Source organism: Mustelus asterias, chromosome 19, assembly GCF_964213995.1.
Source record: "Mustelus asterias chromosome 19, sMusAst1.hap1.1, whole genome shotgun sequence".
In the NCBI taxonomy this organism is placed as follows: Eukaryota; Metazoa; Chordata; class Chondrichthyes; order Carcharhiniformes; family Triakidae; genus Mustelus; species Mustelus asterias.
Genome location: NC_135819.1, coordinates 52,294,275 through 52,312,993, shown reverse-complemented (window position 1 = coordinate 52,312,993; position 18,719 = coordinate 52,294,275). Strand labels below are relative to the sequence as shown.

Here is an 18,719-nt window from a genome sequence, read left to right as displayed (position 1 = left end):
TGTCAGGAAAAACCCATCTGGTTCATCTACGTCCTTTAGGGAAGGCAATCTGCCATCCTTAGCTGGTCTGGCCTACATGTGGCTCCAGAGCCACAGCAATGTGGTTAACTCTCAAGTGCCCTCCAAGGGCAACTAGGGATGGGCAATAAATGCGACGCCCATGTTCCACAAATGAATAAAAAAAATGTAAAAGTCTAATTGGGGTAGGAATGCTAACAGACACAGAAATGCAGGTTAATAACGCCATTAAAAAAGGAAGATATTTGCAGAGATATAGAACCTTGATTAAATCACACTTAGAATAATATACATGGTTCTGGGCTCAATATTAAGAGAAGAATATAAAGATAATGAAGAAGGGGCAATACATGATTGAACAAGGATGATATCAGAACTGAGAGATTGTATTCATCAGGTAAGGTTGAACAGGTTGGATCTATTTCACTAGAGAAGAGAAGACTATGGAGTGACTTGATAGAAGATTTTAAGATAGAGAACATCGAAATGTTTGCACTAGTGGGGGAAGACTTAAACTAGGGGGCATAAATATAAGACAGTTACTAGATTTAACAGATAAACCCAATAGAGAATTCAGAAATGACTTATTTACTAACAAATGATAAAAATGAGCAACTCACTGTCGTGTCGTTGGAATGATATTAGCACTAATTGCTCATAAGGGATTATGTAAACATGTTCATTTATTTAGACTAGGCACATGGGAATATTTATACATTGGTAAAAAGCTTGAAGACATGTGTGTTCTGCTCAAAATCAAAAGTGAAACTGAGACTGGTTCACATGACACATTTCCCTTCTAGTGATGTCATGTTGCTATTCCTTAAAGGCATATTCCAACACTCATGATCACATGTTGAGGTGCATAGCATGGATACATTTAAAGGGAAGCCGAATAAATGTATGACGGAGAAATTGATAAAAGGATAGGCTGATGTAGCTAGTGAAAGATGGGTGGGAGATGAGCATAAGCACTGACATGGACCAGTTGTTCCCAACAACTTGTTTGTGTGCTGTAGATTTTATGTAATTCCATGTCATATTAATGATACAACGTAATGCACAACATGGAGTCCCACCCTTTCATTTGAATGTACTGTTGTCCTATCAAAAGCTTGCACAGATGGCTCAACCAGTAACAAACTTTGCTTAACTCTAAGCAATTGGTTCTTACGGTTAAAGGAAAATGTGCGATGGTTCCAGAGAAGCAGATGGCATGGAGTAGAAGTGTGGGCAGCACCACTTCCTCTGACGTTGAGGAGTTGGAGGTCCTCTGGAAGCACTTGGCAGCGAGAACTGGCAAGTCAACATTCCATTTCCAATGTCCAGACACATGTGGAGGGGTCTAAAAAGGTGGGCGCTGGGTAGTGACAGATATTGGAAATTTGCTTACTAGGGGAGCCCTTGACCACCTGTAAAATGCAATATGTTTGAATCAGCAGTGATTAGATGGGGGCAGATGTATGTACTCTCTTGATGGGGGTCCATGTTGAAGCTGCTTGTAATTTAGTCATAACGCTGCCCTCGCTGATCTTCCCAATCACACTGACAAAGGACCCAAGCTAGTTTCGTGAAGACGAATGAGGAAACCTGTCCCTCAAGCAAACTTGTCTTTCAATCGCTTTCATACTCTTTTATAATGTTGATGATAAAACGCTTTCCATTTCTGAATTAAAAATCACAAACTAAACTGCGCTCTTTCTACATTGGTGGTCCAGAGATGAAGCATAAATCTGAACTGATTGGTGTCTGGATAATTGAATTGTGCTTTAAAGTCCAACTTGGTGGCACAGTGGTTACTGTTGCCTCACAGAGCCAGGGACGCAGGTTTGATTCTTGGCTTGGGTCATTGTCTGTGTGGAATGTGCACGTTCTCCCCATGTCTGCGTGAGTTTCCTCTGGTTTCCTCCCACAGTCCGAAAGATGTGCTGGTTAGGCGCATTGGCTATGCTAAATTTTCCCTCAGTGTACCCGAAAGGCGCCAGACTGTGGCGACTAGGGGATTTCCACAGTAACTTCATTGCAGTGCCAATGTAAGCCTACTTGTGACACCAATAAATAAACTTAAAAAACTTAAACTTTTGGATTGAGATTCCAGTGACAGTATGGACAGCAAATGTGAACTGCTGTGAGCAGAAGAATTCCCTGTGTTCTTTAGTCACTGCGGGAGCTTAGTGCATACATACACATTTTATTTTGTAAAAGTGCAGTTCTACACATCCGTTTTGATGGTGGTTTATGTGAAAACATCTGTTTTCTTTTGTAGTGTGCATGTCCATTTTCAGTGGCTGAGTAATGAGGGGTAGCGGTCCATTCTCTTGAGCTATGTACGTGACTCAGTGGTGGTCCCTCCAGTTACAGTACGGCTTAGATTTTGACTTGAATTTCTCTGAATCTGGTCTGGATTAATAGGAGGATTTATTCCTCAGCAAATGCACACAGCAGCTGTGCTCCCAGATGCAGAGTAAGGGTGCCACCATGTGTTCATTAGCAGATTCTACAGATCCACCAAGCTTAGCAGTTAGAATTTCATAGAATCCCTATAATGCAGAAGGGATTTGGCCCATCGAGCCTGCACCAACAACAATCCCACCCAGGCCTTATCCCCGTAACCCCACATATTTACCCCTCTAATCTACGCATCCCGGGGCAATTTAGCATGGCCAATGCACCTAACCCACACATCTTTGGACTGTGGGAGGAAACTCGGAGCACCCAGAGGAAATGCATGCAGCCACGGGGAGAACGTGCAAACTCCTCACCGACAGTGACCCAAGCCGGAAATCGAACCCAGCTCCCTGGAGCTGTGAGGCAGCAGTGCTAACCACTATGCCCCCATGCCGCCCCTTAAAGCTCTGAAAGATATACTCTGCATTCATCTTCTTTGTAATAGTTATTAACAAAATTTATTTTCTCCCATCACCTGTTGCAGATTTGTATTTTTAACAACTAAAATTGCTCCAACTAGCCATTAGTAATTTTCATAAAAGCTACCTGTATGGGTAATTTGGGGGACAGCTTGGGATGTTGACAGTTGAGTGTAGGAATCCATTACAAGAATGGATATCCCCTGATAAATATTGCTTTGAAAACAAAAGTGAAAAGAATGTACATAGGCGTCAGCCCTGGCTCAGTGGATAGCACTGTCACCTGAAGGTTGTGTGTCTCACACCAGAGGCTTGAGCAGAACATTCTAGACTGACAATGAGAGAGAGGTTTTACATAAATTGATTCCGGCGATGAATGGGTTGACATATGAGGAGAGATTAAACAGTTTGGCTTGTACTCGCTGGAGTTTAGAAGGGGATCTGATTGAGGTATATAAAATACTAAAAGGGATTGATAAAGTAAATACAGACCAAATGTTTCCTCTTGTGGGGCAATCTCGAACATGAAGTCACAGGTATAGGTTGAGAGGTGGTAGATTTAAAACTGAGATGAGGAGGAACTACTTCTCGCAGAGGGTGGTGGATTTGTGGAACTCGCTGCCCCATAAAACTCACTATCATATCTGTTTCCACTACCTCCCCCGGCAGTGAGTTCCAGGCACCCACCACCCTCTGTGTAAAAAACTTGCCTCGTACATCTCCTTTAAACATTGCCCCTCGCACCTTAAAACTATGCCCCCTAATAATAGACTCTTCCACCCCGGGAAAAAGCTTCTGACTATCCACTCTGTCCATGCCCCTCATAATCTTGTAAACTTCTATCAGGTTGCCCCTCAATCCCTGTCGTTCCAGTGAGAACAAACCAAGTTTCTCCAACCTCTCCTCATAGCTAATGCCCTCCATGCCAGACAACATCCTGGTAAATCTTTTCTGTACCCTCGCCAAAGCCTCCACATCCTTCTGGTAGTCTGGCGACCAGAATTGAACACTATATTCCAAGTGTGGCCTAACTAAGGTTCTATAAAGCTGCAACATGACTTGCCCCATGAATCATTAAATGGTTTCATGAAGGAGATAGATATATTTCTGATTAATAAAACGGGTTAAAGGGATTGTGGGCAACAAGTGGGGAGGTGGAGTTGAGACCAGGGAGAGATCAGCCATGATCTGATTGAATGGCGGAGCAGGCTCAAAGGGCTGAATGGCCTAATTCTGCTCCTAGTTTCTATGTTCCTATAAATTCTTTATATAAGCCAATGAGTGAATAGTAACTCTTATTTTTGTTCTTTATAATGGAGTAATATTAATGAAAACTACTGTAATGCCTTGGTTTCTGGATACATATATATAGGCATAATAGTGTAAACTTCAGGCTTATAAAAATAATTCCCTGAGACATGATTCAATGAGCACACTCAAGTGCTCAAGGCCACTAAATTCATCCTCAAATACCATATCCCGCCACCAATTAACCTCACACAATGCTCAGTGTGCCACACTCTCATCACTCACTTACCAACCATTCTTTGCCAGTCATGACTATACCTAATATTCAATTCAACTCAATTCCAATGTATTGTCCATTTGGAAATTCCGTGTAGGTACCATTGCTTGTTCATCAAAAATCACACATAATGAATAAGAATTACAACATCACTGGACATATCAAAACGACAGTCGCAAATTTCATGATCATCTTCACAAATGCGTTAAAGAACAAAGTACAAAGAACAAAGAAAATTACATCACAGGAACAGGCCCTTCGGCCCTCCAAGCCTGCACCGACCATGCTGCCCGACTGAACTAAAACCCCCTACCCTTCCGGGGGCCATATCCCTCTACTCCCATCCTATTCATGTATTTGTCCAGACATCCCTGCTAGCACTACCTCCCCCGGCAGCGAGTTCCAGGCACCCACAACCCTCTGTGTAAAAAGCTTGCCTTGTACACTTTAAACCTTGCCCCTTGCACTTAAACCTATGCCCCTAGTAATTGACTCTTCCACCCTGGGAAAAAGCTTCTGACTATCCACTCTGTCCATGCCCCTCATAATCTTGTAGACTTCTATCAGGTCGCTCCTCAACCTCTGTCGTTCCAGTGAGAACGAACCAAGTTTCTCCAACCTCTCGTCACAGGTAATGCCCTCCATGCCAGACAATATCCTGGTAAATTTTTTCTGTACCCTCTCCAAAGCCTCCACGTCCTTCTGGTAGTGTGGCGACCAGAATTGAACACTATATTCCAAGTGTGGCCTAACTAAGGTTCTATAAAGCTGTAACATGACTTGCCAATTTTTTAACTCAATGCCCTGGCCGATGAAGGCAAGCATGCCATATGCCTTCTTGACTACCTTCTCCACCTGCATTGCCTCTTTCAGTGACCTGTGTACCTGTACACCCAGATCCCTCTGCCTATCAATACCCTTAAGGGTTCTGCCATTTACTGTATATTTCCTATCTTTATTAGACCTTCCAAAATGTGTTACCTCACATTTGTCCAGATTAAACTCCATCTGCCATCTCTCCACCCAAACCTCCAACCAATCTATATCCTGCTGTATCCTCTGATGGTCCTCATCGCTATCTGCAAATCCACCAACCCTCACCTCTCAGTTGCTTGAAGTTCAGTCCTCATCCTGTTCGGAGGCTGCTGTTCACCCAGGGTGAGAGGAAGATTTCACTGAGTCTGTCCTGAGCGAAACAGACATGTGTAATGCACTATCGTTCATGAGGTTGTTCCCTGGAAGCTCTGGTTGGAAACAAGCTCTTTCGCAAAGCCCTTCTCCCCTTCCTCTTCCAGCAGCGTGTCCTCTCCTGTGTTGCCTCTGCTCATTTCCTGTTAAGCTGCAGGTCTAGGGGATGGAAACAACAGTAGCCACAACATGCAACAAATGATCTGAGCAAAACCCTTTAAATCAGAACCAAGTATTTACCAAACGGCACGTCACTCCCTCACAAAGCACCAACCACTTCTATTAATTCAGCAGCATCCAGTACAAATCAACCAACAGCTCATCAGAGAGTGGTTGATGATTTCTTTAACTATTACTGGCGAGGTATCCTTGCTGCTGATCGCATGTTCTGCTATGCAAAGCTAACAGAACCAAAGAAATAGGAAGAGTAAATCAGACAGGTGTATGATACTCCTGTGCCACTCAGTACAATGATGGCTGGTCAACTCTACTTTCCTGTGTACGCCCCAAATCCCTCAATTCTCTGAGACCCCAGAACAATCCATCTCAGTTAAATATACTCAACAATCAAACATCTACAACCTTCTGGGGCAGAGAATCACAAAGATTCTTGAGGAAGGAAAGATCTCATCTCAGTCATAGATGATCGAGCCCTTATCCTTCAACTGTAGTCCCTTCATTAAAGTAAAGTTAAAGTTAAAGTTTATTTATTAGTCACAAGGTTTACATTAACACTGCAATGAAGTTACTGTGTAATTCCCCTAGTCACCACATTCCAGCACCTGTTTGGGTCACTGCACCTAACCAACACGTCTTTCAGACAGGGAGGAAACCGGAGCACCCGGAGGAAAGTCACGCAGACACGGGGAGCACGTGCAAACTCTGCACAGTGACCCAAGCCAGGAATCAAACTCAGGTCCTTGGCGCTGTGAGGCAGCAGTGCTAACCACTGTGCCACCATGCCACCCCAGTATAGCTACTATTAAGGGGAGGTGAGACTAGAAACTACTCCCACCAGTTTTGTTTAGCTTGTTACAAATTTTACTAAGGGTTAATTTGAAATTGATGAATTTTCATTGCTTGGATTAGTTTTACCACCTGGAACTGGCTATCAACTAGGCATAGAATCATAGAAACCGTACAGTGCAGAAGGAGGCCATTCGGCCCATCGAGTCTGCACCAACATCAATCCCACCAAGGCCCTACCCCTGTAACCCCACATATTTGCACTGCTGATCCTATGACAGTAAGGAGCAATTTAGAAAGTCCAATCCGCCTAACCTGCATATGTTTGGACTGTGGGAGGAAATTGGAGCACCCGGAGGAAATCCACCCAGACACGGGGAGAACCTGTAAACTCCACACAGACAGTGACCCGAGGCCAGAATTGAACCTGGGTCCCTGGTGCTGTGAGCCAGCAGTGCTAACCACTGTGCCGCCCTATATAATGGGTGGAATCTTACTGAGGTGTCAGGTGTCTCCTCTGCTGGCTGGAGAATTGGTGAGAGAGATTTATGCTGCCTCTGTGTCGCTGAACCAGAAGACAATTAGGCAGTGGCAAGATCAGTGGGTGGCCATTTCCCCGGAATCAACCCCACCCCTGGGAGGGAGTCTCGTCTACCGAGAGCAACTGGCCAATCAGAGGTCAGCAGTGCCACAGGGAAGGCTGTGGTTGCTGCAGGAAAAATACTTACTGGAATCGCAGAGCGACCCAGACCACAGGTAAGTAATGCAGGGGAGCGGGGGATGATGGTTGGGGGAAGAAGGGTTTGGGGGAGGGGAAGGAGTAAGGGCAGGGAGGGGATGGCTCTCTCTGCAAGCCACGTTCCCCTTCTCCAGGTCCATTCCCTCAATCAGGTGGAATCTGTTTGATCAAGTGACCCACTCCCCCACCCAGAAGTGTCAAGCTGGCCACAGTTTTACCTGTTGTGCTCGATGACTGTCAACAGGCTCACCTGCCACTGGGTTAATACCAGCAGCGGTGAGTCGAGTGAGGGTCTGAAGTGCTGGGTCATTATTTGTTCACTTAAGGGCCTCAATAGCCTGTAGGTGGGAAGGTTGACCATGGGCTGACCATGCGATTCTGGCAGACACTGAAAGACGGGAGGGTTCCGTTCTGCCACTTACCCACCACTAAACTTGCTGCCCTCAAGAGCACAAGATTTCGTCCAACAAATTCCGCACTTGGGGCGAATGGGTTCAAAGGTTATGGGAAGAGAGCAGGATTAGCCTATTGAGTTGGACGATCAGCCATGATCATGATGGTGGAGCAGGCTCGAAGGGCCGAATGGCCTCCTCCTGCTCCTATCTTCTATGTTTCTATTCAGCTTTAATTCCCAAAAAGGTGACAGCAAAACCTCGCATTAAATCTAATTCACAATCTGAAAACCAAAACATGCTAAAAATAATTTGGTTCATCAGATGTAACATAGTTTTGTCCTCTTGTCACAGCACAGTCCTTTGTGCTTACTAATGGAACCTGCAAGATCTTCACCATAGCAACAGTGCCCTTTTAATGAACCCCTAGGTGGAGGGTCACTAAATATGCAACTGGATTTTGACAATACTTTTAAGTTGCACATGTTGCATTGATTTTTTCACAAAACCCGAAACATTAGCTTCACATTTATGGCAGTCCACAGATCTATACAGAAATGGATCTGAGAACGAGAGCACACATTAAACGAGGATTCGTAATTGTATCTTGTCGGTTTTCTTCAAAGTTCAATAAAATGCAATGATTTTACATGTTCCTATTAGGAGTCGCGCTGTCTAATTTTTAAACTTCCCTCCCCAAAATCAATATCCAAAGAATCTACTGAGAAGTGACTGATGTTCACCAGATGAACCCGACTACCCTGACACATCCACAATGCCTGCTGAACTGGTTAAAAAAGAACCATCTGTCAAAAACTCCAAAAGGAGTGCGGTAGAGTATATGTGTGCACAACCTTCCATCATTGGCAGGAGGCTTACATTTCACCATTGTCTTGATATTTTGATTTTGCAAGCTCGTCTTCAGCTATAGACAATGTATTATCCTGCAGAGCTCCTTCAGGCATAGAATGAATTGTGTGGTATTTTTTTTTCATCCACTTTTTAACTGGAATTTTAAAGTAGTGATAAGTGTTCAGCAAGACCAGTATGGAGTAACAAGCTTTTCCTCTGTAATTATCACTCATTCGTGATCCCACCTTAAAATAGGGAAAAATACATTCGAGACAAAATTGGCCATTAGAGGCGACAGGTATTCGGGTTGCGTTCGAGGCCCAGTTCGTAAAACAAGTGAAGAGCTTAGGAGGGAGTGGGTAATCGAACTAGGGGTTAGTTATGAAAGGGCAAGTTTTGCCGCTGTGCCATCCAAGTCTTATCATTCGTTACAGCCAATTGGCAAGGTTTTGTCTCTCACTAACTGGGAGGCAATATGTCAGAGTACATTATCTATTCATTGTAGAACTCACCTGATCTACAGTCCGTTGGTTACAATTGATGCACGCAAGGATCCTGTAAGTTTATGTCGGAACTGGATTTGTATGATTCAGACTGAAAGTAAATGATTGAATCGACTTCCTAGAGTGAGTGCGTAGCACAGAAACAACCATTATTTGGAAGGCTTGAGCAGTTCCAAAGTGATATGAGTAACTGTATAAAGGTGCATTGGGGCGTCACAGTGGCTAGCGCTGCTGCCTCACAGCACCAGGGGCCCAGGTTTGATTCCCAGCTTGGGTCACTGCCTGTGCGGAGTCTGCACGGTCTCCCTGTGTCTGCGTGAGTTTCCTCCGGGTGCTCCGGTTTCCTCCCACAGTCTGAAAGACGTGCTGGTTAGGTGCATTGGCTATGCTAAATTCTCCCTCAGTGTACCCGAACAGGCACCAGAGTGTGGCGACTAACGGATTTTCATTGCAGTGTTAATGAAAGCCTACTTGTGACGCTAATAAATAAAACTTTAAAAAAGAGGTATTTCAGTAATGGGTACCCATAGTCACAGGAAAGTTATGCTGAGGCTAATTTCAAGGTATTTTTTAATAATTGAGAAACAAAGTTTTATTCTAATAATTTTAGAAATTGACACAGAACATTGGAAATTCGGGTTTGGATGACCAAAGCTGCAGTGGTTTACAACTGATTCAGCTAATCACCAAAATTTTCTTCCATTGTAGCAATGTTGTCTTTTTATTTCCTTCCTCAGCTATCATTGTGGTTAGGGACCCAGAGTAAAACAGGGAGGCTAGTAAATTGGTGGTTCAGCATTGGCACCAATAGGTTGAGTCCTAATAAAGAGACTAGGTTCTCCTGTAGCACAGTCTAACTCATGTTTCCCCCCTAGTGCCAAAGGCAAAGGGGCACTGTTTTAATCTTTTACTTAAACAATCACCAAATCCAAACTGGTGTTTTAACTTGGCAACTATGACTACTATTATTGATGATGTGGAGATGCCGGCGTTGGACTGGGGTGAACACAGTAAGAAGTCTCACAACACCAGGTTAAAGTCCAGCAGGTTTATTTGGTAGCAAATACCATAAGCTTTCGGAGCGCTGCTCCTTCGTCAGATGGAGTGGAAATGTGCTCCCAAACAGTGCACAGAGACACAAAATCAAGTTACAGAATACTGATTAGAATGCGAATCCCTACAACCAACCAGATCTTAAAGGTACAGACAATGTGGGTGGAGGGAGCATTAAACACAATTTAAAGAGATGTGTATTGTCTCCAGACAGAACAGCCTGCAAGTCCAGGAGGCAAGCTGTGGGGGTTACTGATAATGTGACATAAATCCAACATCCCGGTTTAGGCCGTCTCATGTGTGCGGAACTTTCAGGTAAGCGTTCTCCAAGGCGGCCTTCGCGACACGACAGCGCAGAGTCGCTGAGCAGAAACTGATAGCCAAGTTCCGCACACATGAGGACAGCCTAAACCGGGATGTTGGATTTATGTCACATTATCAGTAACCCCCACAGCTTGCCTCCTGGACTTGCAGACTGTCCTGTCTGGAGATAATACACATCTCTTTAAATTGTGTTTAATGCTCCCTCCACCCACATTGTCTGTACCTTTAAGATCTGGTTGGTTGTAGGGATTCGCATTCTAATCAGTATTCTGTAACTTGATTTTGTGTCTCTGTGCACTGTTTGAGAGCACATTTCCACTCCATCTGACGAAGGGGCAGCGCTCCGAAAGCTTATGGTATTTGCTACCAAATAAACCTGCTGGACTTTAACCTGGTGTTGTGAGACTACTTACTACTATTATTGAAGCAACAGAACATTGCTGTTACTCACGAGTTTTTCTAATTGGCACAAGCCCATTGAAAGTAAGGTAGACTAGTATTAAACTATGTTGTGCTTGTAAGCAAAGCTTGCTTCATCTATCCATGAAATGCTGATCTGGTCCCTTCATTGCATGTAACAGCCAGACATAAATGTTGAGTGTATTTTACAGGCACCAGCAATGCTATGTCTGTGGTAGTGTTTTCCGGCTGGTTGTATGAACCCTGACCCAAGTTTTGTTTTATTATCTAGTCACAAATTATTGTCCATCCCTACGTACACTCGAGAAGGTGGTGATGAACCAACTTGACAACTGAGTGACTTGCCAGGCCATTTCAGCAGAGAGTGAAGAGCTAATCACATTGCTGTAGCTCAGGAGTCACAAACATGCCAGACTGGCTTAAGGATGAAAGATTCCCTTCCCTAAAAAAATATGAACCAGTTTGGATTTTTTTTAAAAAACTAGCTGGCAGTTTCATTGTCATTTTTGGTACTGGTTCTTTTCCATTCCACATTTATTTGATGAAATTGCCTTGTGGATCCAGAACTGGCTTGCCTGCAGAAGGCAGAGAGTGGCTGTGGAGGGGTCTTTCTCTGCATGGAGGTCAGTGACCAGTGGAGTGCCCCAGGGATCTGTTCTGGGACCCTTGCTGTTTGTCATTTTCATAAATGACCTGGATGAGGAAGTGGAGGGATGGGTTGGTAAGTTTGCTGACGACACCAAGGTAGGTGGTGTTGTGGATAGTTTGGAGGGATGTCAGAAGTTGCAGCGAGACATAGATAGAATGCAAGACTGGGCGGAGAAGTGGCAGATGGACTTCAACCCGGATAAGTGTGTGGTGATCCATTTTGGCAGATCCAATGGGATGAAGCAGCAGTATAATATGAAGGGTACCATTCTTAGCAGTGTAGAGGATCAGAAGGACCTTGGGGTCCGGGTCCATAGGACTCTTAAATCGGCCTCGCAGGTGGAGGATGCGGTCAAGAAGGCGTACGGCGTACTGGCCTTCATTAATCGAGGGATTGAGTTTAGGAGTCGGGAGATAATGCTGCAGCTTTATAGGACCCTGGTTAGACCCCACTTGGAGTACTGCGCGCAGTTCTGGTCACCTCATTACAGGAAAGATGTTGAAGCCATTGAAAGGGTGCAGAGGAGATTTACAAGGATGTTGCCTGGATTGGGGGGCATGCCTTATGAGGATAGGTTGAGGGAGCTTGGTCTCTTCTCCCTGGAGAGACGAAGGATGAGAGGTGACCTGATAGAGGTTTACAAGATGTTGAGAGATCTGGATAGGGTAGACTCTCAGAGGCTATTTCCAAGGGCTGAAATGGTTGCTACGAGAGGACACAGGTTTAAGGTGCTGGGGGGTAGGTACAGAGGAGATGTCAGGGGTAAGTTTTTCACTCAGAGGGTGGTGGGTGAGTGGAATCGGCTGACGTCGGTGGTGGTGGAGGCAAACTCGTTGGGGTCTTTTAAGAGACTTCTGGATGAGTACATGGGATTTAATGGGATTGAGGGCTATAGATAGGCCTAGAGGTGGGGATGTGATCGGTGCAACTTGTGGGCCGAAGGGCCTGTTTGTGCTGTGGCTTTCTATGTTCTATAACAATTAGTCAACGTAGAACTTATGTCTCCAGATCATTAATTCAATCACAGGGATGATCAGTGTACTAACATACGGGTGGCACATTGGCTAGCCCTGCTGCCTCACAGCAGCAGAGACCCGGAGTTTAATTAACCAAGAGAAAATGTTGGAAAATTTCAGCAGGTCTGGCAGCATCTGTAAGGAGAGAAAAGAGCTGACATTTCGAGTCCAGATGACCCTTTGTCAAAGCTGCTTTTACTCGGGTTCGATTCCCAGTTGGGTCACTTTCTGTGCAGAGTCTGCACGTTCTCCCAGTGTCTGCATGGGTGTCCTCTGGTTTCCTCCCACAGTCTGAAGACGTGCTGGTTAGGTGCACTGGCTATGCTAAATTTTCCCTCAATGTACCCGAACAGACGCCGGAGTGAGGCGACTAGGGGATTTTCATAGTAACAGTGTTAATGGAAGTCTACTTGTGACTAATAAATAAACTTTAACATAACCATTATACTATCATTCTTCCCATGTTTATCAGTCTCCCTTTTGAACTGAAGCATCCACAGCAAATCTCTCTCAGCACATTGCAGGTACGCGCACCTCTAGCAGTATATGTTGGCTGAGGGACTAGTGAATGTCAACTACTTCAGGAGCAATATAACCTGTCACGCATCCCCATGTTGTTTCCTTTCCAGTCAACCAAAATAGGGGAATTAACAGTGAGAATATCCTTTGACACAATGGCAATGAGAGTAGTAAAAAAAATGCAGTAGTACAAAGAGTCACAAAAGATTTTAAAAGCACATCAATGGCAAGGAAGAATATAAAAGAAAAAAAGCTCAGCAAAGGCTAGACCACACTGCAATTTCAATAATCATTTCCACTCTCCCTACACAGTCTATTGTTCTGGAGGCTCAGTTTTACACAGTTAGGTAAATGAAATGTACAAAATTGGCAGGAACATCCAAAGTTTGAGATTCACATTTTGCACCGGCCCACAAACGAATTTCCGGCGTCAATGTAAATACTGATTAGAGATTTGAAATTAAATTCAGATGGGCAGTAGACAACTTCCTAATTAACAGGACCAAAAAAATTCCCATTGGAATATTATACAGTTCCCACAGATTTAATACTAGGCAATGCCATTTGAATGCTGGAGTGTCACAAAACATGGTTAAATAACAATTCTGAAAGGGGAAATCTTAATAATGAAACACAAGGATTATAGTTTAAAAATAGCCCCTAGGGTGGCACAGTGGTTAGCACTGCTGCCTCACAGCACCAGGGTCCCAGGTTCAATTCCCGGCTTAGGTCACTATGTGTGGAGTTTGCACATTCTCCCTGTGTCTGCATGGGTTTCCTCTGGGTGCTCCACTTTCCTCCTGTCCAGTTTCCTCCTGTCAGGGGGACTAGCTAGGGTAAATGCATGGGATTAATGGGGATAGGGCCTGGGTGGGATTGTGGTTGGTGCAGACTCGATGGGCCAAATGGCCTCCTTCTGCACTGTAGGGATTCTATGATAAATGTATGTGGAGTATAAACAATGCCTTTTGGGGTTAGATTGCAGAGAGAAAATTTAACACATGATCCCTCCAAATTCAGGCATGAAGGATAACAGGACCAACAAACCTTGACAATACAACATTTGCAATGAGAGAAAATAGTGGAAATGGCCAACAGGTAAGTGGGCGTTGAGGAGAATGAGATTGTTTGGTTGATAATCGACCATCAAGTTTAAATCAGAAGCCAGAGTGGGTATAGTGACTAAACCAGAATTTCCATTTTATAATGTCCATTTTAAAAGCTCTAATCTCCAGCTAACAAAGAGTGACAATCACAACAATAAAGTACATTCACTAAGGTCAACAGAAAACTCTTTCAGACTGTAAATCTTTAGATAGGAGACTCAGTGCTACTATATCAAGATCATAACTTTTTAACCTTCCAGGTACACTTACTGGCATCAAAAGCACTACAAAAAGTTTCTTTTTCTTTTGATTTGACACATTTGTTCCCACCAAAAAAGGACAGACAAACTGAAACTAAATATTTGTGACACAAAAGAAGGGAATGAGGAGCATCCCTGACCCAAGGAATTTAAAATGGAAACAGGCCAGTAACTGTTAGCTTTTGGTTATGTAAACAAATCATATTGGCAACATGTTTAACCTTCTGGTTGAAAAATAACTCTTCCTCCTTTATAAACGGCAGACCTTTTCAAAATATGCCCACAGACTTTTGTACAAGAGAATCTAATGTGTTGAGCGGCGCGTCAAAGGTCTTCATGCGGGGCGACATCTGCTAAAGCTTCTGGTTCAACCATGTCTTGCTCTTCAGAGTCCTTCATTTCTACTGCAGAAAACAAAGGAACCGTTATCAAACTGAACTTTCCATTGTCAATATTGGTCCTGGCTCGGACTGGTAATCGACATCTTTATAAAGCCATTGGAGGTCGTTTTGACTTTGTGATATAGTGCAAATCAGATGATAGCAAATTGGCAGTCCATTTTAGATCTCTCATTTGTATTTCAATTGACTTCAAGAGTTAAATTTACCCCAATTTTCCTTCGAAGTAGAGGTGCATTCTTTGTAGCCTGATACAGATGGGAAATGCCATCATTTTCAAGTAAATGTAATTGCTGTTTTGCAACAATGCTATCCATTGTAAGGATATGGGTAAGGTACAGTTACATGGGTAAGATGGGTACAGAGGGATCTGGGCCAAACGCAGGCAATTGAGACTAGCTTAGTGGTTTAAAAAAAAAGGCCGCATGGACAAGTTGGGCCTGTTTCCGTGCTATAAACCTCTATGACTCATTATGGTAATATGGCCACAAATAGCAAGATCCTGATTAAAATCATAGAAGTGTGCAAGGCCCAAAACTCCTGGCAGGGTTCTGCATGCAGCTGGAATATAAAGGATGTGAACTGACTGCAAGCAGGGCCTTGCAATATTTACCCATTTAAATCTGCAACAATGACAGCTCTTTATTGGTTGACAAGAGTCACTCTGCTGAGCCAAGCAGTTTTATAACACTGTGTTCTTGACTAGCTCCAACCCCTTTCTACCTTCACTATTTTACAGGGTGATTCTAGGACTTATAACATGAGAAAACCCATGTTCTAAAGAAGGCAGACACCATAGTGAAGGATGTTTTGTGTTGGTATCTCAAGTCATAGTCATTCAGTGCAGTATAAGGCCCTCTGGCCCATCTGGACTTACAATAACTATCACTAAAGTCATGCTAATCCCATTTTCCTGCACTTCCCCAATATCCCTGAATGTTATGATATTTCAAGTGCTCATCCAAATATTTTTTTAAAGGGTGTAAGGTGTCCAGCCTCCTCTACCTTCCCAGCTACTGCATTCCAGATTCTCGCCACCCTCTGAGTCAAAAAGCATTTTTCTCAAATCCCCTCACCCTCGTGATTGACCTCTCAACCAAGGGGAACAACTGCTCCCTACACACCCTGTCCGTACCCCTCAATCTTGTTCCCCCTCCCCCCCCGCATCTCCCCCTTAACCTTCTCTGCTATAAAAGAAAACAATCCAAGCCTATCCTGTCTTTTCTCATAGCTCAAATGTTCCATCCTAGGTAACATCCTGGTGAACCTCCTCTGTACACACTCTAGTGCAATCATGTCCTGATACAAGCCAGCAGAGCATTTTACTCATTGATTTGTCTGTATGGATTTACCACAGCCCTTCATTCCTGGAGGAGGATATAGATGGTCAAAGCAAATTAAGGCTCATATCCAAAACACCTAACACATGAAAACTTCTATTACAGTTTCTTGAAGTGGTTCTGCAATACAGAGGCAGTAAGATAATGTGTTTTTATGACGTGGAAGAAAATGCTGGACTCCTCTTGAGTTTGCTGCCTCCCATCCATTGACTATGTCTACACTTCCCGCTGCCTCAGCAAGCAGCCAATATAATTAAGGACCCCATGCACCCCGAACATTTCTCTTCCACCTTCTTCCATTGGGAAAAAGATACAAACGTCTGAGGTCACATACCAACCGACTCAAGAACAGCTTCTTCCCGGCTGCCATCAGACCTTTGAATGGACCTACCCTGCATTAAGTTGATTTTTCTCTACACCCTAGCTATGACTGTAACGCTGCATTCTTCACTCTCTCGTTTCCTTCTCTATGAACGGTATGCTTTGTTTGTATCGCGCACAAGAAACAAAACTTGTCACATGTATTAGCATACATTGAAAATAATAAATCAAATAAACCAGGAGGAATGTAATAGTATTGCTGCTGGCTTCCCTCATCCTCCCACTTTGACATCTTCATAATGTTATGGATACAGAAAGAGCAAATGCAAATAACTGGAGTGAAAAGACCTGTCAAAGGTCCCTGGCATTGTCAGGATTCAGCACAGCAGCAATATACCAAGGTGGTTTTGAAGCAGAAGTTTAGAATAATTAAACAAGTAACTGTTTATAAGCTTTTCCAAAGTTTTCTAACCTTAAAAAGACTTTAGACGTTGTGAATGAATTTTAAAAATGTATTTTTTAAACAATGTTTGGTCCAACACAAGTATCTTAACTCTACTTACTTTATTGAGCAGTTTGCTCATTTAGTTTCAGAATTAGATATAAACAGTGATTATTGCAAGTGGAATTTTAAACTTATCAGCATACCTGGTGCTTTTATTTCTACACAGGCTCCATCTTGCTCTTCGTAGCCTTCAGAGCAAAGACATTTAAAGCTGCCTTCAGTGTTGACACAATCCTCATTTTCACGTGTACACACTTTCTCAGGCAGGCTACATTCATTTATATCTAAACATGGAAAAATTGAAAACATTTTAAGACTGCATTTTTTAATAAGAGGAAGCACAGTGCACACTTTCAAATTAGCCCAGTACAGGATTCTCTCAACTCTCCTATCCCCCTTTAGAGGGTAATAATCCAGAGTGGGGTTCAGCTCTTAAACCGATTTGGTTTCATACTGCATGCTGTTTTCTGTCATGCGTAACACCATGCTGAATTGACGTAGATGACTGAAACTGATCAGGACTTAAATGATTTGGATTTAGAACATTATCTATCAAAGTCAACCTTGACAAAGCTAATTTATTCAGCATGCATCACATTCCTATGCAAGGGGCGTAAAACAAAAAATAGGCCTAAATTTTCCAGTCCTGTCCACCACAGGAATCATTGCGGGTGGGAAGATGAATATGACAGACAAGCCAAAGGTCGGTTGACCTTGGGCAGGTATTTCCAGTCCCAGGGTGGGTGGGACTGGAAAGTCCCGCCCATTGAAAATTGTGGGGAAGGTTGCTTATCATTTTATAGGTCCGACAGGCTCTGCACTGGAGTGGGGATTGGACTTTGGTTCATAAATGAGAAGTTTTCAATCTATGAAGAATCAGTGGATGCTAGCAAGCAAAGATCAAGCAGGAGATTCTCCTGCTGCCCAGCCACATTTTTCCCGCCAGTGGGAGGTGGCGCGTTGATTGCTAGCAGCAGGCTGACTCCTGCTCCTTGTTGATGAGTTCCCATTTTCCTAATCTTATAAGGCATTAACAATGGGTTGGAGGAGGAAATGGGGCAAGGTAAAGATATTTTGACAGCTTATACATTTCGGAATCTCAAAACAGATCGAAGTGACAAAGGAAAACAAACAGTCAAAGGTAAACTAAGTCTCATAATATTACTTGTATTGAAAGGTATCTAATCCTGAAATAATTATTTTAAAAATCCTGAAATAATAGCTGCTAAAATTGATTTAAGCTTCTGGCCTATAGCTAATTTAGGTGGTAATTGGGTAGCAGTGGGTGAGCTTAAGTCCAGCAGCCTATGTTAATTGATGTGTTATTGAAAATATCTTTGCTACATTCATATATTTTGTTAGCTGATGTTTTTAAAGCCAATCACATTATCCTGTATGAGTTATACTCTCACACAACACAAAGGTACACATACTCCCTCCTTGTTTGCTCCATCCTCAATTTCCAAATTGCCCGCTTGATACAACCAATTTAAAATTAAAATTGAGAGTGGATCTCTGTATTTGAGATGATACAAATAAAATGATAGATATTTCTGAATAAGAGTCATATTGGACTCAAAACATTAACTCTGTTTCTCCCCACCGACGCCACCAGTCCTACTGATTTTTGTCCAGCACTTTCCTCTTTTTACTTCAGATTTCCAGCATCTTCAGTACTTTGCTTTTAATTATGACGATTGATTGGAGAAGTCGAGGCTGTTTTCATTGAAGAGAAGAGAAAGCTGAGAGGAGATTTGA

The 18,719-nt window shown here is 43.2% G+C and overlaps 1 protein-coding gene across 3 annotated transcripts in view; it reads right to left on the bottom strand.

Annotated features, from left to right (window-relative positions):
* Window positions 1-13,220: 13,220 nt before the first annotated feature.
* Window positions 13,221-18,719, bottom strand: part of creld2 (CRELD disulfide isomerase 2) — a 32,952-nt gene continuing 27,453 nt past the window's right edge. For 2 of the 3 annotated variants that reach the window (XM_078235547.1, XM_078235548.1), the window contains 2 exons: window positions 17,105-17,245; window positions 13,221-14,801 (listed from right to left, as the gene is read on the bottom strand). In XM_078235547.1, the coding sequence (XP_078091673.1) occupies window positions 14,722-14,801; window positions 17,105-17,245 (221 nt within the window). In that variant the 3' untranslated portion in view covers window positions 13,221-14,721. The remainder of the gene's footprint in view (window positions 14,802-17,104; window positions 17,246-18,719) is intronic. The other variant, XM_078235550.1, reaches the window with a different exon arrangement.